The sequence below is a fragment of the Megalobrama amblycephala genome, linkage group LG1 (assembly GCF_018812025.1).
Source record: "Megalobrama amblycephala isolate DHTTF-2021 linkage group LG1, ASM1881202v1, whole genome shotgun sequence".
NCBI lineage: Eukaryota > Metazoa > Chordata > Actinopteri > Cypriniformes > Xenocyprididae > Megalobrama > Megalobrama amblycephala.
Genome location: NC_063044.1, coordinates 71,748,622 through 71,773,192, shown reverse-complemented (window position 1 = coordinate 71,773,192; position 24,571 = coordinate 71,748,622). Strand labels below are relative to the sequence as shown.

The 24,571-nt window shown below is 39.2% G+C and overlaps 1 protein-coding gene and 1 long non-coding RNA gene across 2 annotated transcripts; both read left to right on the top strand.

The window, feature by feature from the left end:
- Positions 1-831: 831 nt before the first annotated feature.
- On the top strand, positions 832-18,086 carry LOC125278010. The gene is made up of 4 exons (XM_048206737.1): positions 832-892; positions 1,256-1,558; positions 7,284-7,616; positions 17,941-18,086. The coding sequence occupies exons 1-4, from the start codon at positions 832-834 to the stop codon at positions 18,054-18,056; spliced, it is 813 nt and encodes a 270-aa protein (XP_048062694.1). The 3' UTR covers positions 18,057-18,086.
- A 577-nt stretch (positions 18,087-18,663) lies between these two features.
- LOC125248964 lies at positions 18,664-21,969 on the top strand. Its single transcript, XR_007180455.1, has 3 exons — positions 18,664-18,779; positions 20,946-20,974; positions 21,204-21,969. It is a non-coding gene; the product is annotated as an uncharacterized LOC125248964 (long non-coding RNA).
- The last annotated feature ends 2,602 nt before the right edge of the window (positions 21,970-24,571 follow it).

The window sequence follows — 24,571 nt, the reverse complement described above, 5'->3', positions numbered from 1 at the left end:
TGCGTGCTAAAACCTGTGAACATGTGAAGGCAGAGAACAGAGCAACACACAAATGGAAACATTAGTAATATGTTATTGGTTATGGGTTTTTTAAATGAATGAATGAATAAATGAATAAATGAATGAGGCATTTATATAGCGCTTTCATATGTACTACTGTACACCCAAAGCGCTTTACAATCATATCAGGGGTCTCTCCTCAATTTTAATTAATTTTGAATCAGTTAATTAACAGTCATGTGCCTCAACAGTGAAGTCATAACATAACTATATACTATATACTCTATACTTGATCTATACTTTTATACTTTGCCTAAATAACAAACCCTTTTAAAATTATAGTAGTGATGTGATGCGAAAAGATTGTGCAAATGACAAAAATGACTCTCAGATCACTGAATCTGGTCACTTAGACATGACTTTATTTCATTATGATGAAGTTGTGTTTTCAAATAATCAGCAGCTACAATGAGAGGAAAAATATGTTTATACTGATTTTTGTTGAACTGATCATTCAAAGCACTTTGTTCAGTGCCAAACACAATCCTTTCATTTGGAGTTAGTTGGTTTCTGGATGTCACTGTCCAGTTCAGCTCACTTTCTGTTCCAGAGCTTTTCACATTAAACACAGTTTCACAGCAGAGATCTTTCTGATCACTTCTTGTCTTGACTTTAGTGACTGTCAGTGAAATGCAGAGCTGTATCTTAGTGTCAGGACTAAACACTCAGTTGATGAGATCAGAGGAAGTTCTCAACCACAGGAGGAGCTGATGATGATTAAAGGAGGAGCTGTAACTATATAATGAAGAGAAAGACTGACAGAAACAGAAAATGGCTGATCAGTGTGATCTGTGTCTGCTGGGACTGATCATTCTCTCTTCACTTCTCACAGGTAAAGAAATCTGGATTTTCTCTAAAGACATTTAGTGGAATTAGTCTGGAAAGAGTTGATTTGAACATGCTCAGTTTATTCTTGTTGTGTCGTGTTTCATACAGATCATACTGTATTATTCCTGATACTGTCATCTGATGATGAACAATTATTTTCATATTTAAGAATGATTCAAACAGCTCTCTAATAAAGAAAAAATGTTTATTCTGGAGCGTGTGATGTTTGTGTTCAGTGAGGGGAAAAAATACTGAATGATCTGCATCTTCTGCTTTTAATGTTGGTATGTTTTATATCTACATTTATTAATATATAAGAATGATCAGTCAAATATATTGTGTTTCAGGTACCAGTGAAGTGGATGAGATGATGTGTTCATCAGTTCTGGTGAAAATGTCCGTCTGCCCTGTAATAATGCTCTTTCTGACTGTACATCAACTACATGGATCTACTATAACAGATTCAGAGGTTCAGCAGCAGTTAAACTGATTGAATTAGGGATAAAGAATAAACATACAGAGAGACATGAGAGACTGAGTCTGGGGTCTGACTGCTCTCTGAACATCAAGAACGTCACAGAAGATGATTCTGGATCTTACTTCTGCCGACAATATGTGAATGACAAACAACAAGGAACTGGTGCGAGTGTTTCTCTGCATGTTCTTCATGGTAAGTTTACAATTATGTAAAATTATGTATTTATTTATGTAAAAATCAGTTACAGTTGTGTGAAAAAGTGCTTGCCCCCTTGTCACAATCGGCTCAGTGCCGCGACAAATGAGGGAGGCAACGAGAACGAAAGTGAATCAAAAAATGTTTATTAACAAAACTGAATTTACATATCACAATAATTAACATTGAAAGCACTGCTAAGGAAAAGTAAATTACTAAGTAAGTAACAGAAAATAATAAACCTTCCAACATACCAAACAGGCCTGCAAACCTAAAGCCCCAAACTAAACTAATACATAAAGCAAATGAATAATCACAACAAAGCAACCCAAAACTAACGAAAACCAGAGGGTAACAGAAGGGGGCAAATCAGAGAACCAAAACATCATGTTTCACATGATGAATACCTCATAAGTCCCGCTCCACAAGCAAAACAGGCCCATAATAATGTTTCAGATCATCAAACAAATTTAAATATGAATCAAAGATAACACAATTAAACACAACATGCAGTTTTTAAATGAAGGTTTTTATTATGAAGGGAAAACAAAATCCAAACCCACATGACCCTGTGTGAAAAAGTGCTTGCCCCCTGAACCTAATAACTGGTTGGGCCACCCTTAGCAGCAACAACTCAATCAAGCGCTTGCGATAACTTGCAATGAGTCTGTTACAGCTCTGTGGAGGAGTTTTGCAGAACCCAAGTTCACTTCAGCTTTAGGTCATGAACAGATGGCTGGACATTGTCCTTCAGGATTTTTTGGTAGACAGCAGAATACATGGTTCATTTATCACAGCAAGTCTTCCAGGTCCTGAAGCAGCAAAATAGCCCCAGACCATCACACTACCACCACCATATTTTACTGCTGGTATGATGTTCTTTTTCTGAAATGCTGTTAAGATCATCAAATGTGTTCAAAGCTGTTCAAGATGTTCAAAACTGAGACGAGCCTTTATGTTCTTTTTGCTCAGCAGTGGTTTTCGTCTTGTTACTCTGCCATGCAGGCCATTTTTGCCCCATCTCTTTCTTATGGTGGAGTCATGAACACTGTCCTTAACTGAGGCAAGTGAGGCCTGCAGTTCTTTGGATGTTGCTGTGGGGTCTATTGTGACCTCTTGGATGAGTCGTCGCTGCGCTCTTGGGGTGATTTTTGCCGGCCGGCCGGCCACTCCTGGGAACGTTCACTACTGTTCCATGTTTTCTCCATTTGTGGAAAATGGCTCTCACTGTGGTTTGCTGGAGTCCCAAAGCTTTAGAAATGGCTTTATAACTTTTCCAGACTGATAGATGTCAGGTAAAAGTGTATCGTGCCAAAAACAAATAACACAAATAACCAATTAAGGTGCATCCTGTAGATCAGGGATGGGCAACTCCGGTTCTGGAGGGCCAGTGTCCTGCAGAGTTTATCTCCATCCCTGATAAAAACTCACTTGCCTATAACTTTCTACTAATCCTAAAGACCTTGATTAGCTGGTTCAGGTGTGTTTGATTAGGGTTGGAGCTAAACTCTGCTGGGCAGTGGCCCTCCAGGACTGAAGTTGCCCATCCCTGCTGTAGATGTTGTGAAGGCAAGGCGTTGTCCTATGCTATTCTCTCCAGATGAGTTTTTTTGCTTTATTGCAGGGCACTTGATCTCAGTTTTTGTCTGAGCAGGAAAATCAAATCTCTATGTCTCAAATCTCAAATTTCTATGGATCTCAACATGATGTGTAGCTTTTGAGGATCTTTTGGTCTACAAACCCAATTCCAAAAAAGTTGGGACACTATACAAACTGTGAATAAAAAAGGAATGCAATAATTTACAAATCTCATAATCTTATATTTTATTCGCAATAGAATATAGATAACATATCAAATGTTGAAAGTGAGACATTTTGAAATGTCATGCCAAATATTGGCCCATTTTGGATTTCATGAGAGCTACACATTCCAAAAAAGTTGGGACAGGCAGCAATAAGAGGCCAGAAAAGTTAAATGTACATATAAGGAACAGCTGGAGGACCAATTTGCAACTTATTAGGTCAATTGGCAACATGATTGGGTATAAAAAGAGCCTCTCAGAGTGGCAGTGTCTCTCAGAAGTCAAGATGGGCAGAGGATCACCAATTCCCCCAATGCTGCGGCCAAAAATAGTGGAGCAATATCAGAAAGGAGTTTCTTAGAGAAAAATTGCAAAGGGTTTGAAGTTATCATCATCTACAGTGCATAATATCATCCAAAGATTCAGAGAATCTGGAACAATCTCTGTGCGTAAGGGTCAAGGCCGGAAAACCATACTGGATGCCCATGATCTTCAGGCCCTTAGACGGCACTGCATCACATACAGGAATGCTACTGTAATGGAAATCACAACATGGGCTCAGGAATACTTCCAGAAAACATTGTCGGTGAACACAATCCACCGTGCCATTCGCCGTTGCCGGCTAAAACTCTATAGGTCAAAAAAGAAGCCATATCTAAACATGATCCAGAAGTGCAGGCGTTTTCTCTGGGCCAAGGCTCATTTAAAATGGACTGTGGCAAAGTGGAAAACTGTTCTGTGGTCAGACGAATCAAAATTTGAAGTTCTTTTTGGAAAACTGGGATGCCATGTCATCCGGACTAAAGAGGACAAGGACAACCCAAGTTGTTATCAGCGCTCAGTTCAGAAGCCTGCATCTCTGGTGGTATGGGGTTGCATGAGTGTGTGTGGCATGGGCAGCTTACACATCTGGAAAGGCACCATCAATGCTGAAAGGTATATCCAAGTTCTAGAACAACATATGCCCCCATCCAGACATCGTCTCTTTCAGGGAAGACCTTGCATTTTCCAACATGACAATGCCAGACCACATACTGCATCAATTACAACATCATGGCTGCGTAGAAGAAGGATCCGGGTACTGAAATGGCCAGCCTGCAGTCCAGATCTTTCACCCACAGAAAACATTTGGCGCATCATAAAGAGGAAGATGCGACAAAAAAGACCTAAGACAGTTGACCAACTAGAAGCCTGTATTAGACAAGAATGGGACAACATTCCTATTCCTAAACTTGAGCAACTTGTCTCCTCAGTCCCCAGACGTTTGCAGACTGTTATAAAAAGAAGAGGGGATGCCACACAGTGGTAAACATGGCCTTGTCCCAACTTTTTTGAGATGTGTTGATGCCATGAAATTTAAAATCAACTTGTTTTTCCCTTAAAATGATACATGATACAAAATGATACTCAGTTTAAACATTTGATATGTCATCTATGTTGTATTCTGAATAAAATATTGAAATCTGAAACTTCCACATCATTGCATTCTGTTTTTATTCACAATTTGTACAGTGTCCCAACTTTTTTGGAATCGGGTTTGTACTTCACTTTGTCAGGCAGGTCCTATTTAAGTGATTTCTTGATCGTGAACAGGTGTGGCAGTAATCAGGTCTGGGTGTGGCTAGAGAAACTGAACTCAGGTGTGATAAACCACAGTTAAGGTATGTCTTAACAGCGGGGTCAAGCACTTTTTCACACAGGGCCATGTGGGTTTGGATTTTGTTTTTCCTTCATGATAAAAACCTTAATTTAAAAACTGCATGTTGTGTTTACTTGTGTTATCTTTGATTCATATTTAAATTTGTTTGATGATCTGAAACATTAAAGTGTATGGAGCCCGGCACGTCACCTACAGGAGAAAAAAAAAAAAAAAAATCCGTGCTGACGGTTTTGCAATCCGTTCCCTCAGTTTATAAACCGTGCTCACAAATACTTAAACTGTTCCCTCAGTTTAACAAATTGTGCCCACAGATTAATACCCACAAATTTCAAATCCGTCCAGTCAGATTTTGCAAACCGTACCCTCAGTTTTTAAATCCGTTCCCACAAATTCATAATCCGTGCGCACGCTTTCACAATCCGTTCCCACGGGTTTGTAAAATCTGTACTCACGGATTTGTGGCCCCGCAATCTTTGCCAGAAAATTCAACCAGGCCACCTATTTAGGTGTGGGATGCATAGGCTATTGTAAATAAATAAACTTTATTTTACAAAATAGAGAATTTCCTGAACTTACCATTCAGAATTCATTTGAGAATTTCCATTATTTTTTATCTTTTAAAGTCCATTTTGGGCAAAAAGCTTAGCAAAAAGCTTAGTATAATAAAATCACTAAAACAAATCTTCATGTTAAGAATGAATACTACACAAACATTTCTAAAACTGTAAAAAGTATTTTTAAAAATAAAGCATTCATTAATTATTTTATGATAAACCTACTGTCTTAAGTGCACTCATTTATAGTCATAAATTAAAAAATAATTTATAAATAAATAGGCTACATTTAAAAATAAATACAATAAAAAACTAATTGTTATTATTATTTGCCTATTGTTGCATTTAGGCTACATGTATTTAGAAGAAGAAAAGAGGAACAAAGAAATTAAAAGTCAGTCATAATACACAATGCCAGGTTTATTAGCAATAATAATAAAGTACTAAGATTATCACAAATAAACAAGATTTTGACGCACATAATTCTTATTAAATCATTGTATTCCGCTACCCGTTGATAGAGAATCACTGCAGTTAATATAATTTGATGAATAATACACAATAAAACAAAGATTTGTTAAGGCGTACCTGGCCCAGGTGAAAAAATACTATAGTAATTTATTGTAAATACTACAGTGTTTTTGAACCATATATAGTAAAGTACCTGAATTAATTTATTGTGGAAATTCTATAGTTGCTGTGATAATATAACCACTAGTAATATAAACAAATTACTTTACCCAATATTTTCTACAACTTTAGGGTATGTTATACTACAATATACACTACAGTTTACTGCAGTAAAAACTAAAGTATACTACAGTATTTATGACAGTTTATGAGTTCACTATAGTTAATACTACAGTATGCTGTAGCATTCATTAACAAAGTGTTGTAAATATTATAATATATGCAGTATACTACAATTTACTATAGTATGGTTCAAAAACACTATAATATTTACGATAGTATTTTTTCACCTGGGGTAGTTTGCTGTTCTTCTTCTAAAATGAATCTGTGAGTACAGTTTTTGCAAACCCGTGGGAAAGGATTGTGAAAGCGTGCGCACGGATTATGAATTTGTGGGCACGGATTTAAAAACTGAGGCTACAGTTTGCAAAATCTGAGAGCACGGATTTGAAATTTGTGGGTACGGTTTATTAATCCGTGGGCACGATTTGTTAAACCGAGAAACAGTTTAAAAATTCCTGAGCACGGTTTACATGGTTACATTTCTTTAAAAAAAATACATTTTTGCATTGAATTTATCTTTTGGTTTTTGGGGTAAAAATATTTCTTGGCATTATTTGTGAGATTCGCTCAACTGTTTTGTTTGAGAGAGGGTGGGGAAGAGGAGGGTCATTCTGGACTCTGTCTTAAATAAATAAACAATAAAGAAGCCAGAGCTTTTCAATCCCTTTTATATCTCCCGTGACATTCTGATGGATTACACAGCCATCTGCAGCAGAATGTGTGTGTGAGCGCACGGATTTGAAATTTCAAAATTCATGAGCACGGTTTATAAACTGAGGGAACGGACTGCAAAACCATCGGCACGGATTGTTTTTTTTTTCTCTCCTGTGTGACGTACCGGGCTCTAAAAGTGTGACAAAAAAAAAAAAAAAAACAGCACTTTTTCACACCACTGTATTTGTCTTTAATCTTACATGATTATTGAAGCATCTGTGTTTTGTGTTCAGTTTCAGTGTCTCCATCATCATCATCTTCATCTTCATCATCCTCACAGACTGAGATCAGTCCAGGTCGCTCTGTGACTCTCTCCTGTCAGTTGTATTCATATTTTGGATTCTCCTGTGATTATTGGGTTCGTTCTGAGGGACTTCAGCTGTTGTGGGTGAATCAGGCTGGTGTTGATCTGAAGACAGACTCCAGATATCAGATATTATTCTCATCAGATCTCTGTATCATCACTCTGACTACAACACTCCTGAATGAAGATGACAACAGAGAGTGGAGATGTCAGCTTACTCTCAAAAATCAACTCAAGACCTCAGTCAGATACACGCTCAAGTATTCAGGTGAGAAAATGACTCGTGTTATGTCTGTAACTTTTGTTCCTTGAGAAGGGAACAGGACAGTGAATTGACAGTTTGGGGAACACCCTCAGCGTGCAAGTATCTGAAACATGTGAAACTAGACCAATCCTGGTCAGCTTCTAAAAGGTTGAAAAGGTATACGAAGGCATAGCAAAGGGATGCAGCATCTCAATCTCTTCTCAGGGAATAAGGGATACAGTCGTAACCCAAGACGTTCCCTTTTTAGGGAACTCACCTGCATCATCATGATAACACTTTGGGCAATGCAGTGCCCAAGGCGCCATGCCAAGTGTTGTCTGTCCTAGTGTGAAACTGTCCAGGCACAGCTTAGGATGCAAACTATAAAATCTCATGAAAGTATGCAGTGAGGGCACACTGTACACCTGGCCAGCCAAAGAAATTGCCTCGACAATCCAGTTGCTAATTGTCTGCTTGGAGGCCGGGGATCCTGAGGATCTGATTTCCTCCAGCGAGAAGATCTTTGAACATAAAACTGAACAGGGCAGAGTAAATGAAGTCCCTCCCCTTCTGCCAATACATGCTGTAGAGTATGAAAGTCATGAAGAACGGTAGATCTAGGCACATTAGAGGGCATGTAGCCAGATATAGGGTGGAAGATAGCCTTCACCCTCCCAGGAGCAACTAATGTTTTGAGGTGCAGCTGCAGCTATGTGATGGGGCTGTCAGTCAATGCACCAGTGTGGATCTTCACTGTACATAGTAATATCAGAGGCTACATCTTTTATATATGTTCAAAATAAGAAGTTTCACCAGAAAATGTCATCTGAATAAGTAACATGTCATCCGCTTTTGTTCTGCCCAACTGAAAAAAGTTTTACAATAAATCAAGGACCTTCAAGCTCTGTTTATTTCTCCTCCCTGCTCGGAAGATTCATCCACGCTGAGGAGCCGTGCCAAAGCACATCCCACGTAAAGATAATTCCGCAAATCAGTGCAACTGCAGGTTTCAAACAGAGATGGTGACAAAGTCAAGTCAAGTCATCTTCATTTATATAGAGCTTTTCACAATTCATATTGTTTCAAAGCAGCTTCACAGTGACAATAGGAAAATTATTATCAAGCTGAAGTAGGTTTTTGATTGAATCACTTCCGTTGTAAAAATTGTTAATTATTATGTTAGGGGGCGCTTAAATGACACCTTTCCTACTGAAACCGAATACCTTTAATGGGTAACACTTTACAATAACAGTACATGAATAACCATGAACTAATACCTGAGTTAATAGTTACTTCAACATGAACTCAAGATTAGTTAAGATATGAACTAATGAAGCGTGATCCTTAACTACGACAGGAGTCATAGGGATTCATGCATGAAAACAGAAGCCTTAACTACGCGTTAATACATGTTTAATAATTAATGCATTAATTAACATTTAGGGTAAACTAAATCAAACAGTCTCTATAAGAAGGAATAATACATATTTGGACTTTGAAATAAATTTAAACAATTTATTATTGTCAGAATTTAAACTACTGACATCAGCAGCTTCATTATAAACATTATTGAAAGGCACAGGATTAGTTTGCCATTATTTTCACTGACCCTCCCTATCAAACATATAAAATACTAAATACACTATTTATCTTAAAAGGTCTTAATCTGTTTTGTGATATTCTTTCCTATCAAACTAAACTACTGTGACTTACATCAGTTCCTGAGGAATCGGTTCCCAAAAAAATAACCAAACAGGAAACATGAACTAAGGTCAGGGAACGTTTGCTGGGATCAGATTCAGAAGATCACTCTCCATCCAGACGCAGGCCGTGATCATACTGTACCTCCATTCTCTGACTTTTTGAAAAGTCACACAACATCACTTAACTGGGCTGAATACTTATATAGTTGTGTTAGTACATGTGTATTTGATAGTAAGTTAATGACAATCATGAGCTGAATTTGGTAAGTAGTTAACAGTGAATTAATTATGATTGTGCCCCCTCAAGTAAAGTCATGACACAAGTATACATTAACAAACCATTAGTTGATGTTAGTATATGCTTAGTTAATAATGAGTTAATTATGATTGTGCCCCCTCAAGTAAAGTCATGACATGATGCACATATCACACATCATTAACTAATATATGAATAAACACTATAGAGTGCCATCCTTATTCCTTTACACCCCAGTACAAAAAAACTAAAATAAAAAGTATTTGTATTTTATTTTTATTTATATAATTAAACATATATGGACTTGAAAGCAAGCCATAAACATACCTGTAAAGACACACATAAGGCACATTTACATGTAAAATCGCACGCGTCCACAAGCTAATGCTAATCAAAGCATATACATTTAAACGACAAAAATACAAATACAGTTAATAACTGCACATAACCTCCTGAAAATCCCAATAAAACATACATGTAAATATGTCTTTAATTATGAATTCGGCTTACCAAAGCAGTCAACATTTATTAGTTTAAAATGCCAGCAACACAACAAACACGCCAAGAGAACACCTAGCATGCGCCACTAATGAGTGTCCCGCCAGAAACAAACCCTACATACTTTAGTTCCGGGAATAAACTATGACTATTTAGCTATGACTAAATATAAATGAACTATAAAAATCAGAAAACAGTTTAGATCAAATTAAATTTATTAGTGGTAGTTAGTCTATTTTCCACATTTGATTAGACAGATCTATGTAATTAATGGCTAAATAATCATGTGTCATTGCAATTATTTGTCACAAAGCTGCAGATGGCAGATTATGATATTACAGTGTAAATTATGACAGTATTAAATCACGTTTAATTCAAATTCAGAGTACTTCTTGTTTACTCTTATGGAGGCTGATTTATTTAGTTTACCCCTAAATGTTAATTAATCAATTAATTATCAAACATGTATTAACGCGTAGTTAAGGCTTCTGTTTTCATGCATGAATCCTTATGACTCCTGTCGTAGTTAAGGATCACTCTTCATTAGTTAATATCTTAACTAATCATGAGTTCATGTTGAAGTAACTATTAATTTAGGTATTAGTTCATGGTTATTCATGTACTGTTATTGTAAAGTGTTACCCTTTAATGCATTCTTGCCGTTCATATACATGTTTAGTCTATAGGTTTGCGTGTTTGAGTATGTATGTGTGCAGAAGCTTGGTCTTAAAAAAAAAAAAAAAAAGAAGTGATATTTGCCAAATTACTTGTCTGGTAATACAGAAAAATGAGTTGTGTCCACGGAGCTATGCGAACTGGAATAATTTTGATAACGTTTTATCCATACATAGGGAAAGGAAAGGGAAGGAAGGAGTTCTGAGATTGCAATAGACGTGAAGGACTATAATGCATTAAGAGCTCGTTCAAAAATGAGAATTCAATCATCATTTACTCACCCTCAGGTTGTTTCAAACATGTATTCATTTCTTTGTTCTGTTGAACCCAAAGGAAGATATTTTGAAGAAAGTTTGTAACCAGGCTGCTTTGGGGCACCATTGACTTCTATAGTAGAAAAAAAAAAATACTATGGAAGTCAATGGTGCCCCAGAACTGTTCAGTTTAACACATTCTTCAAAAAATCTTTCTTTGTGTTCAACAGAACAAAGAAATGAATACATGTTTGAAACAACCTGAGGGTGAGTAAATGATGACTAAAATTAAAATTATTTTTGGGTGAACTATCCCTTTAACTTCTTTAGGCAAGGCAAGGCAATTTTATTTGTATAGCACATTTCATACACAATGGTAATTCAAAGTGCTTTACATAAAGAATAATAATAAAAATAGAACATAAGGAATAGAAATAACAGTAAAAACAGAGAATTTTACCACAATATTTAAAATGCATTAAAAGTCAGAATCAAGATGATACATAAAAGATATAAAATACATTAAAAATGAAATAAAAACAGGAAAAGGAATTTAAAGAATAAAAAGATAATACGTATAAAATAAAGTGCAAACAGTTCGGACATAGCACAGTGCTCAATCAGCAAATGCATAGATAAAAAGATGTGTTTTGAGTCTGGATTTAAATGTGGCTACTGTAGGAGCACACCTGATCTCTTCTGGAAGCTGGTTCCAGCTGCGGCTGGCATAACAGCTAAAAGCAGACTCTCCTTGCTTTGAGTGAACCCTTGGTATTTTTAAGTGTGTTGATCCTGATGATCTGAGTGATCTGTTAGGTTTATATTCTATGAGCATATCTGCAATGTATTGGGGTCCTAGGCCATTGAGTGATTTATAAACGAGTAGCAGTACTTTAAAATCAATTCTAAATGCAACTGGAAGCCAGTGCAAGGACCTGAGGACTGGTGTGATGTGTTCATGTTTTCGGGTTCTGCTCAGTATCCTGGCAGCAGCGTTCTGTACGAGCTGCAGTTGTCTTATGGTCTTTTTGGGAAGGCCAGTGAGGAGCCCATTACAGTAATCCACCCTGCTGGTGATGAAAGCATGAACAAGTTTCTCTAAGTCTTGACTGGAGACAAAGCATCTAATTCTTGCAATATTTTTGAGATGATAATATGCTGATTTAGTTATTGTCTTTACATGGCTACTGAAACTCAGGTCTGACTCCAGAATCACACCAAGATTCCTGACTTGATTTTTAGTTGTTTGACCCCTAGAGTGAAGGTACGTGTTCACTTTGAGAACTTCGTCTTTGTTTCCAAACGCAATGACTTCAGTTTTGTCTTTGTTTAACTGAAGGAAGTTTAGGCACATCCAATTTTTAATTTCATCAATGCATTGGCACAGGGAGTCAATGGGGCTGTAGTCGTTAGGTGAGAGGGCTAGGTAAATCTGGGTGTCATCTGCATAGCTGTGATATGCAATTTGGTTCTTTCTCATTATTTGGCTCAGTGGCAGCATATATAGGTTGAACAGGAGGGGTGCAAGTATTGAACCTTGAGGGACTCCGCATGTCATGGATGTCCACTCAGACTTATGGTCACCGATACTCACATAATAACCTCTCCCTTCTAAGTATGACCTGAACCATTTAAGGACCATCCCAGAAAGCCCAACCCAGTTTTCGAGCCTGTCAAGAAGAATGTTGTGATCGACAGTGTCAAACGCAGCACTGAGGTCAAGTAGAACCAGCACTGATAATTTACCTGAATCCGTGTTTAGGCGAATATCATTTATTATCTTTATGAGTGCTGTCTCTGTGCTGTGATGAGGTCAGATACCAGATTGAAAGTTATCAAAGTATCCATTCAAGCTTAAGAACTTGTTCAGCTGATTGAAAACAACTTTTTCAATGATCTTGCCTATGAAAGGAAGATTTGAGATTGGCCTGTAGTTGCTCAGTATGGTGTTATCCAGATTGCTCTTTTTCAGGAGGGGCTTAACAACTGCAGTTTTCAGGGATTTTGGAAAAGTCCCAGAGAGAAGTGAGGCATTTACCACTTCTAGGAGATCTGCTTCTTCACCTGTCAAGGGTGCAGGTTGATGTTTTAAGGTGCTGTACTGTTTCTTCCAAAATTTTACCATCAATTGCTTCGAAATCAGACATAATAGCTACTTTCTGAGGTTGTGATCTGATCTGTTTTACCCCAGTGCAGCTCAAGGATGTGCTGATCGCCTTTCTGATATTATTAATTTTCTCAGAGAAGAAGGAAGCAAACTCACAACATTTGCTGTCTGAGAGCATTTCACTGGGAATCTGACTTGGGGGGTTTGTTAGTCTCTCTACTGTAGCAAAAAGAGTGCGGGTGTTGATTAAGTTTCTGTTTATAATATTTGAGAAGAAGGTCTGTCTAGCTTTGCCTAATTCCACATTGAAAGCATGAAGAATATCTTTATAGATGTTATAATGGATTTCAAGTTTTGTCTTTCGCCACATGCGCTCAGCTTTTCTGCATTGTCTTTTCATATTTTGCACTGCTGTTGAGTTTCTCCACGGTGCTTTTTGTCTGCCACTTTTCTTCCTGACTTTCACAGGAGCAATGTTATCAATAACATTCTGTACTTTTGAGTTAAAAGAATCAAGGAGAAAATCAACAGAGTCTGCAGATATGCTTGGTGTTAAAGATATAGCCTTCATAAATAGTGCACTAGTGTTCTCATTTAAGCATCGCTTTTTGACCGAGACAGATCTAGCTTCAACAGTCGGACAGATCAATATTTCAAAGAAAATACAGAAATGATCAGATAGCGCTACATCCTTAATGACAATGGATGAAATGTTTAGACCCTTACTGATAATTAAATCTAGAGTGTGTCCACGATTGTGTGTAGGTCCATGTACATGCTGAGTCAGATCAAAAGTATTCAAAACAGTTATGATTTCTTTTGCCATATTGGATTCTGCATTTTCTATGTGGATGTTAAAGTCCCCAGTAATAGCAAAACAGTCAAACTCTGAGGAAATTGCTGATAACAGTTCTGTAAAGTCCTCCACAAAGGCTGCAGAGTATTTTGGAGGCCTGTAGATAACTATAAGTAAAATGCGAGGAGCACCTTTTAATACAATACCCAAGTATTCGAAAGACAAGTAATCACCAAATGACACTTGCTTGCATTGATAGACATCTTTAAATAGAGCAGCAACACCTCCACCTTTCCTAACAGCTCTGCAGACACTCATAAAAGTAAAGTTAGGAGGGGCTGTTTCATTCAGGATTGTTGCACTGCAGCTGTCTTCAAGCCATGTTTCATTTAGAAGCATAAAATCTAGGTTGTTTGTGGTTATTAAGTCATTGACTAGAAGTGATTTATTTTTAAGTGAGCGTATGTTTAGAAGTGCTAACTTAACAGTCTTACTTTCTGTCTCTACAGTAGTCTTAGTTTGACGTGTAATAGGTAGCAGATTAAATGGGTTTGCCAAACGGTTTGAAAAGGCCTTAGGCTTTCTATCACGTAATAAAACAGAAATAGAGAAAGCTACAGGCACACTGGGTTCCCGCTTGTTCTGTAAACATTTGATAAAGTCACTGTTATCATAGCGGGGACCCGACACACATCACTGAGAGCTGTTATCGGTTGTTTTTGATTCACCTAGAACAGATGAAGGAGGGTGAGGGCCCTGGCGTTGTGGCAGGGGCCGAAGAGCTCTCACAGGAGGAGGGGGAGGTCGAGCTGGGCCCATAGGCTTTGGTGGTTTCGGGGCTTGACGCTTTTTTGTTGATATCTGGGGGCTCGCAGCAAAAGAGTGGGAGAGTTTGGTTCCAGCGTACACCAGTTCCTCCATTTTCTCTGAGAAGCACAGAAGAGGGGATGCTGGAGAGAGGGATAACGTGTCCGGCGAGAGGGGCTGTTGCTCTGGTGTTACCGGAGGCTGTAATATGTTGTCCTGGCTTCCCTGGCTGTTTTCCCGAAAGTCGTCCTTGGGTGCTGAATCTTGGAGCAGTTCTAATACGTCACTGTCTCTCGGTGAGCTCTGTGGGCAGGGCTCAGTCAGGATTGTGTCCGTGAGCAGTGGTTGTTGTGGCTGCGTGGTGTTATCATTGACCTTGTGGGAAGTGTCAACCGCATGTCCATTCAGCTGCTGAAATGAAGTCCTGTGGTCAGTTGTACTCTGTCCAGGTGTGTTTGTGCCATTCAGTTTGAGTGGATTTGCACACACTGCTGAAGGATGATGGAGGCAGAAGTAGATATTGTCCTTTAGCACTCTTGAGCCCAGTTTGTTTGGGTGCAGGCCATCATGAGTGAACAGTAGACTCTGATTCCAGAACAGATTGAAGTTGTCGATGAAATTCAGTCCTTTTAAGTTGCAGGTTTTTTGCAGCCATGTGTTAAGTCCAAGCAACCGTGTAAATCTATTTGTTCCTCTTGCTGGGAGTGGTCCACTGATGAACGACTGAACTTTTAGTCTTTTAAGCATTTCAAAAAGTTCATTGAAATCCCTCTTAAGGAGTTCTGACTGCTCCTTCCGAATATCATTCTTCCCCACATGAATGATTAGTCGATTTGCAGTCTTATATTTCATCAGAATGCTCTTAAGTTCCCTGTTTACATCAGAAACTGTTGCTTGTGGAAGGCAGCATGTAGTTGTATCCCTGCTGCTAATGTTTCTGATAATAGAGTCTAACATCCCATTAACATATTATTATTATTAAGTATTAACATCCCAATGGCATTTTCTGTAAATTTGCAACAAACAAATGTACAGTATATTTTTGATTACAAGCCTAGAGAAAATTTTCAACTCAGCCTCGTTAAAAAGTGCTTATTTTAAAATAGTTGTTCCATATGGCATTACCATAATCCACATCCACATATTACCATGAAAATACTATTTGAAAAAATGTATAAGAACATAATTAAGTGTATTCCTGTCATTCATTTGGCAGAAAGATTGGCTGTGCATTTTACCTTTGAAATCTAAGACAAGACGCTACGCTCCCGCCGGGTGCTTTTTGAGGAAGGCGCTTCGGCTCACATTCCCCGCGGCTCAGGTCCCACTGCTGCTGAGGCACAGTGAAAGCTCACGTCGTGGGGTTCGCAAATGGATCTTGCAGAGGGGTTAGAGACGGGCGTCACCCTATCTCTGCCTTTACCTGAAGGACCTAGCACTTCATTTTAGGAGGCGGAAGCACGGTTTCTTACCCCTGGTGAAGCATCGGTACTGCAACGATCATGTGTGGTCGCTCGGCTCAGGGTCTGTGGCCATTATCTTTCCTGGCACATAAACCAGTTGTAGATGATGGCTGTGTTCCTGGCACTCAAACTCTTCCTCCCAGACACATTATTGTCCATTATTTTACTGCAGGCTGCAGGCTTTTTATCCTCCATTCCAAGATCCAGACCAGGAGAAACTCAATTTGCTCTGTCCTGTCAGGGCCTTAGATGCTTACATCTACAGAGCTGCCCTGTGGCGTGAATCTGATTAGTTATTTGTGTTTCAGTCCCCACATAAAGGGCACCCTGCATCTAAGCAAACCTTAAGTAAGTGGAAGATAAGAAGGCTATCTCACTTGCCTACGAGTCGGCTGACCAACCTTCACCACTTATGGTCCAAACCCACCCTCTTTGGCTTTGCTTTCAGGAGTCTCCCTCCAGAAAATGTGTGATGCGGCAGGATGGTCCTCGCCGCACATGTTCGTCAGGTTTTATAACCTGGACCTGGCCTCAGCCCTGAGGTCATGAGTGCTCACGTCTTTGTCCTTCTCCCCAACGCCCAAGAGATTAAGTCACAAATGTCTCTCTGTGGCCACTAATGCTGCCATGGAGCGGCCGATGGCACGGGCAGCCTACTTAGTGATACAGAGAGACAGGTCTGCAGCCTGACACTGCTCCTGAATATCACCAGGCTTGACCCTCTCGCTCACATCTATGTCCCTTAATAGGTCGGCCTGGTATGATGGCCATAGTGTGCAGGCATGCACCAGCCTGACCCACCACCATATGTGACCCTAGACCAAAAAAAATCAGTCGTAAGTTGCATGGGTATATTTGTAGCAATAGCCAACAATACATTGTATGGGTCAAAATTACAGATTTTTCTTTTATGCCAAAAATCATTAAGATATTAAGTAGCCTAAAGATTTATTTTAAAAAGTGTTCTATCAAACGATACCTACTTTTTGATTCTCCTTGCTATAGTTTGGGAGTTATGAGTCTTTACTTTTGTGTATGTCACTTCAGGGCTTAATTGGTTTTAAAAGGCAATTTTCTCAACATTTTTATTTATTTATTTATTTATTTATTTATTGCACCCTCAGATTCCAGATTTTCAAATAGTTGTATCTCGGCCAAATTTTGTCGTTTCCTAACAAACCATACATCAATGGAATATTTATTCATCTTTCAGAAGTATAAATCTTCACTTAAAAAAATAACCTTATGACTGGTTTTGTGGTCCAGGATCACATATATGGGTTTCCCACCAAAGCAGATGTTGTGCAGCAGGGTTTGGTTGGAAGCGTCTGGGCTTTTAGGGATGATGCAGTGTAGGGTAAGAGATAGCAGGCCAAAGCTTCTCAACCCGCAGCATTGTTCCATAATTATATTAAGTCACAGAGGTGGGGGAAATATGGGAAGAGAATGGTCTTTTCCACAATTTACATAACTTATGTAAATCAGCAAAGAATGGTAAGCCCAGACATATGGGTTGTGCTCTACACTGCAAGAAGCACTCATCCAGCTTGCTTTTTTTCAGCGAGTGGTGAGTGGCGAGTCTTAAAATTCCCCTATATAGCACTTGCTGAAGAGCAGAAGCTGATGCTACTGTGTGCCAGCATCTTGTTATAGTTTACGTGTAAGCCGTCACATGCCACATCACCGAGTATGTCATGATGCAGCAGATTGGTCTAGTTTCACATGTGCAATGCAGTGCAAGTTCCCTTGAACTATTGCTAGTCTAAATCATGATGTTAATGTCTTACAGATGAAGCATCTGAACATTCATCTTCTGATTCAACAACACTGATTCCAGTCAGCAGCTCAAACTCTGAGAAGAAATCAAGCCAAACTACAGCAGCAGCTCCTACACAAGGTTCATGATCACATGATCACTGTCACACATCATCAGTCTCTCACTTTAGCGGTTCACACCAGCTCTAACAGGACACACTCATTTCTGGAATCAGTATCTAAATGGACTGAATCTTCATCTGATCACAAGCTTTGGCTCAAGACATGTTTCATTTGTAATCCACATCACATTCTCATTTCACATTCTCTAACACATCACCTACAATCCAGAAACATGAAAACTAATGTTATGTGAAAAGTAACTCTATTAATGTCAAAGAGACGTCATTTTCATTGAGACAGTCCTAAAAAATGATATAGGGAAAATGAGCTCAGAAGACGTCAGTATTAATATTGCTGTGTTTCAGTGTTCATGCTGTTGCTCAATCAGTTGTTCTGTACAATGAAATTGACTGTTTTTATTGGTGGAAATTTTAATATAATAAACACTTTTTAGCTACAGATCTATGAATTGACAACAGTAGGATGATCACAGCTGTGATAAAGTTACTGAAATTTCTATAAAATCCTCATCACAAGTACTTCAAGTATCTGTTTTTAAATAAGGATAATTGTGCTATTAAATGTGTCAATTAACTTTATTTGTATTTGTTGTTTTAATATATTTAGTTAGACACAGTAATGCTGAATGTGTCTCTATCGTCTCTCTCTCAGTGATTGTGATTGTTGTTGCTTCATTCGCTGTTCTCCTTCCTGCTCTTATTCTCTGGATGATTCGCAGAAAAAGAGACGGTGAGTTTTTACAGTTTCTCATATTATATAACAGACAAAAAGTCCAAAACATCTGATAAAATAAACATGTAATTTAAACCGTATTCCTGTAAGTGAAGAGAAATCAGTGAGTTCACATTGTAATTCTACAGCTCTAAAAATCCTCCAAATATTTTATGTATGAGACTTTTGTTACAGTTGTACACCAGGGAAGACGAGGAAGACAGGTTCAAGTAAGATAACTTAGTTTAATCTTAAGGAATAGGCAGGTAACATACAACATGAGTAACATTCAACAATACCGGACGCAAGACTGAGGACAGGGAGGAACTTAAATACACAATACTAATAACTAACAGCTGTGAGGAATCAGTGTCCATGGTGAATGATGAGTGGCGGGAACAGAACACAAAGGATCACGTGACAGTCAATGACAACAGGACGAGACGGTGAATGTAACATTAGCTCCCCCTCCGGCAAGGCGCGTCCTCGCGCCATGGAAGAACATCATAGGGGTGGCCGGAGGGGGCCCAGGAGGTGGACGGAGTGATGGTGATGGAGTGATGAATGGAGGATGACGATCCCCTGGCGGTGTAGGTGGATGACTGCTGGCACAGACCCAGAGCTCCCCAGATCCGACAGTCCACGGCTGAGTAGATGAAGGGTGGAGTCCAGATGCTGTAGGGCGGACTGACGGCATCTGGGGGATGACCGGCGGAGACTTGGCAGGTGGATTCCGGGGTGCAGACGGAGAGCTCGTGAACTCCCGCGACGTTGCTGGCCTAGGAGACCGCGGCAATGTACAGGCGACGATTGGCGGAGGTGGAGCTGGAGATCCCGAGGGCTGCGGTGACGTAGGCTCGACCGAGGACAGAGGCAACTCCGAGGGGAAGGAGGAGCCCTCTGTAGCCGAAAGGGTGGAGGGATGGAGTGTAAACGATGTCTCGTAAGTCCGTTGCTGAAGAGGAGGGACGACTGACCAAGGGGGAGCCAGCCGGATGAGGGAGACCGGAGGAGCCGTCAGTCGGAAGGTCTCCGGCAGAACCGTAGATGGGCGGAGCCTGGACGGAGCCGGCAGGTCGACGGGCCGAGATGGAGCAATGAGGTCGGCGGCTGGAGGCGAAGCCACCAGAACCTCTGGCCTACATGCTCTTGGTGGGAGTGTGACCTGCGGCTCGACGTCACAGGGGTTCCCCGGAGACGGCGCAGGGCAGATGACATCCAGCAGTGATGTTGTAGGAGGACTGGCTGAGCGAGGTGTTGACTGCATTGGTAGAGAATCTGTAAATAAAACACAGTCTATAGTAATGTCCCTGTTAAGTAACGAAGATGAACATGATGGGTGGGTTTGCGTGGGAGTTGACTAATCGCTAAAGTCAATCAGCCAGTCCTCTCTCTCCGTAGTAGTTTCTCCCTCGTCTGCAGATGTCGTGGGCTCACACCCCTGGTCAGACGTCTGGTGGAGTTCCACTTCCGGGGCGCGGGTCACCTCTGTCCTCAGAGTCTCGGGATCTGGCTGACCTGTACCTGCCAGTGATAACTCTCCATCTGCGGGGGGCTCGCACAAGAACTCCGCGGTCCGTGGGGAAGATACGGGCTCTGGGTCTGGCTGTGTTCTGGATCGGGGACGAATACTCTCCAGACACCTGATGATATATTCCCTCCAGTCGAGTCTGGAGGTGTCTGGGAGGTCCACGGGACAATGGTAGTTGGCCCCGATCCAGAACGGCGACTTCAGGGTTTCGTCGTCGTAGGGGCAGGCAAGTGCAACACTGATGAACTTTTTCGTGAACAAACAAAAATCGTGCACAAACATGTTGCCATAATCCATTTTTCGGTTTAGGTCTGGTATTCTGTTACAGTTGTACACCAGGGAAGACGAGGAAGACAGGTTCAAGTAAGATAACTTAGTTTAATCTTACGGAATAGGCAGGTAACATACAACACGAGTAACATTCAACAATACCGCACACAAGACTGAGGACAGGGAGGAACTTAAATACACAATACTAATAACTAACAGCTGTGAGTAATCAGTGTCCATGGTGAATGATGAGTGGCGGGAACAGAACACAAAGGATCACGTGACAGTCAATAACAACAGGACGAGACGGTGAATATAACAACTGTATTGTGTATTTGGTTTGTGTTTTTAATCATAAATATTCTCTTGACAATATGTTTCAGATAACAGAAGAGGAACTGATGACTCTGAGGTGAGTATTGTAGGTCGATCCATGAGTTATTAGTGTTTATAAGCTCTGATCCTGAAATGTCAGACTCATATTCTTTGGTTCCATCATTTTTATTCTTATCTGTGACTTCAGACCAGAAACAGTACAAATACACTAACCTGTCCATTATATAATCTTTTCAATCATTTGCGCATATTTGTGTATATTTGATTTGACTGTTGTAATTTTTCATATGTCCATTGATGTTTAGGAGCTGATATATGATGAGACTTACACTGAGGTCACTTATACTGAGGACTACAGTAAAAACAAGACAAAAAGAACAAGGGGAGAAACACTTCCTTGATGTTGTCCAGCTTCTCTCAACATGATAGTTTGTGTTTTCCTCTGAATTTGTGTCATGAATTGAGCTCAAACATCATGCTGTAATAATTGTGTGTTGAAACAATAACTGTGATGTTCATTCAGGTTCGCTGTGATGATAAAGTGACTTCTGCTTCCATCAGAGGAGCAAAAGCTGGATCTCAGGAAAACTGCAGTGAACTTTATGCCTCTGTGAACAAGAACCATCACAAATCAGTCAAATAATGACACAAAAACCACATGAGCAGAAGAATATGAATCTAATATAATTGAGTCCTAATGGTGTCATTCAGTGCCATTATAAATACTTTCAATGTCTTTTACATGTTCACAAACAAACCCAAGTGATGCTCTGATTTATTTGTAGTTATTGCTTATTTTTCTCAGTTCAGCATGTTTTTTGTATAGTTTCTGTCTGCTTGTTGATCAGTTAATGCTAGTGTCTTTATTATTCATTCAGAGCTGCAGGTTTGGACAAAGTCTAGAAAATGGGGACACTTTTACTCTCTTACATCATTCTCATTAAATCATCTATTTTCTCCAGCAGTTAATTAACTGTCAGCTTGCACTAATTATGAGAACAGCCAAAAGCTATTTGATGATGTAAGTGTTTATCACAATATGATATTTTTGTCAATAACCATTTGATCATCTGCATTCAGCTATGTTTGTAATATTATATTTTATTTGTATAATAAATACAATAATAAAATAGTCTATGTCAAACGTGTATTTATGGTGAAATATATTTTCCAGTATTACACATATTTTCTTGAGCAGTCTCTGTAGACGAGACACAGAAACCTCTGTTCACACTTACAAAAATAAACCATGGTTAACATAAAAAACATGCTCACAAATCAACCATGGGTTTGCTACACTAACCATAGTTTAACCATGGTATTTTTTAATTAAAGAAAAAAAAAACAACAAAACATGGTTATTACACTTTTACTATAATAAACCATGGTTCATTTTCATAAGGGACTGGTTCTCAACCAGGGGTCCAGGACAACTCAGATCGTCAGTGGAGAAAGGCATATAGTTCATCATAAAATCATACCATACATCATACACCCGCCATATTGCTAAATCTACACAATTTTTCATATCTTTTCATTTTCATATCTTCTCTCAAGACTCCTCTGCTAGTTCGCTGTTAATGATATGCTAAAGCCCGCCCACACGTTGACATGATTGGTTACAATGTAGTTTGTGACGTCAGAAACACCAGAGATTTCAACATTAAAAACTTGATTTTCACCACAGAAGGACTTTAAATATGCAAATGAAAGTTTGGCTTTCTCCATGTCTAAACAGTGTGGTCAAACTAACACACTTTTTCTTTTGTCCTCTTTGTGTTCTGGTGTTTTCAGAACTGTTTGCGTGATCTTTAGTCTAGTTTCACAGTTTAAATTTGTTTCTGTGGTATTTTCAGAGGTGTGATCTCTCTGTTGAGGTCTGGAAACATGTTACTGCTGAGTGTGAGAGCTCAGTTAGTTTGACCACACAGATTATTAAAGAAACACGCTTAAAGAAAGAAGAGGAAATGAGATCTTCTGAGATCATCTCCGAACCCAGTTTAGACTGATGGGTGTGAATTTTCACTCTTTTGTGGAGCGTTTACACGAAACCATTTTCAACTACGAATGGAAAACTTTTAATGTTTTGATCATTCATTTACATGAAAATTTGAATAAAAGCTTTAAAGGTCCAAGTTTTTGAAAAGGATACCTTTATGTTCTCCCTGTAAACAACAAAACCAAACATGAATTTGTGTAAACGGTGACATCATGAACATACATATGATGTTTTCAGTTTATATGTGTATAGTAACATTGCCAACACTTCTCTCACAGCATAATGTAACGTTTTTGTTCATTTTCACAGATCCGTGTGAACAGGGAACATTTTGACAGTGTTGTCGTCTGAACATGAACATTTTCAAGAATGCAAAGAAAATACTTTTCTATCTTTAGTACATCATGTCAGTTCCTCTGGTCCTCTGACCCTGTTCCTTCTTGCAAAAATAGCATTGAGCACTTAAGGTCCGCTTTCTTTCCTCATGCTGTCATGCCAGCTATTTTTTTAAAAGTTGTAAATACTGTTGGTTCAGATGTTGTTCTGTATCTGTAAATTTGAGTCTAAGCACTGGAATGGTCCCTGACAGTCTAAAACATGCAACAATTACTCCAATTATAAAGATGTCAAATTCAGATACATCTATCCTAACCAGTTTTAGACCAACATTTAATCTATACCTTTTATGTTCAAAATCTTGGAGAGGTATTAGCTCACATTACCAGTACCACATTTGTGACCCTGGAGCACAAAACCAGTCATAAGTCACATAGGTACATTTGTAGCAATAGCCAACAATACATTGTATGGGTCAAAATTATTGATTTTTCAAAATTGAAAATTGATTGATTATTGATTAGGATATTAAGTAAAGATCATGTTCCATGAAGATATTTTGTAAATTTCCTACCATGAATATATCCAAAACTTATTTTTGTGAGTGGATATGCATTACTAAGGACTTCATTTAGACAACTTTAAAGCTGATTTTCTCAATAATTTCATTTTTTTTCATCCTTAGATTCCAGATTTTAAAAATAGTTGTATCTCGGCAAATATACAGAGCCGTAGTTCGCGGACAAGATACGCAATATCGCGTTCATAATCGAAGGCGATTCATCTGCGATTATGAACGCGATATTGCGTAGCTTGTCCGCGAACTACGGCTCTGTATATTAAGTGCCGCTCCATTTGAAAGCAGGTGATGGACATTTACCGCTAATCACAGAACCGGCTTTACTGTTGAGACACGCATGACAATCTCATGCGATTAATCGTGCAGCCCTATCACAGATCCTATCGCTACAACAGCCCAGTCCTACAGATTTCATCATTCTGCATTGGCTGCCAATAGCTGTAGCATTCAATTCAAGGCTCTGATGTTTGCCTACAGAACAACCACTGGCTCTGAACCACTATACTTAAACTCACTATTTCAGACTTATGCACTCTCCAGAAGCTTGGATCCTGCAAATGAACGGCGTCTTGTGGTGCCATCCCAAAGGGGCACAAAATCACTCTCACGGATCTTCTTTGGGTCTGTTCCTGGCTGGTGGAATGACCTGCCATGCTCTATCCGAGCAGCTGAGTCCTTAGCCATTTTCAAAAATCTTTTTTATCGACACATACTGTTGTACTCGTGTTGATTTGATTGCTTATACTATTCTCATTTGT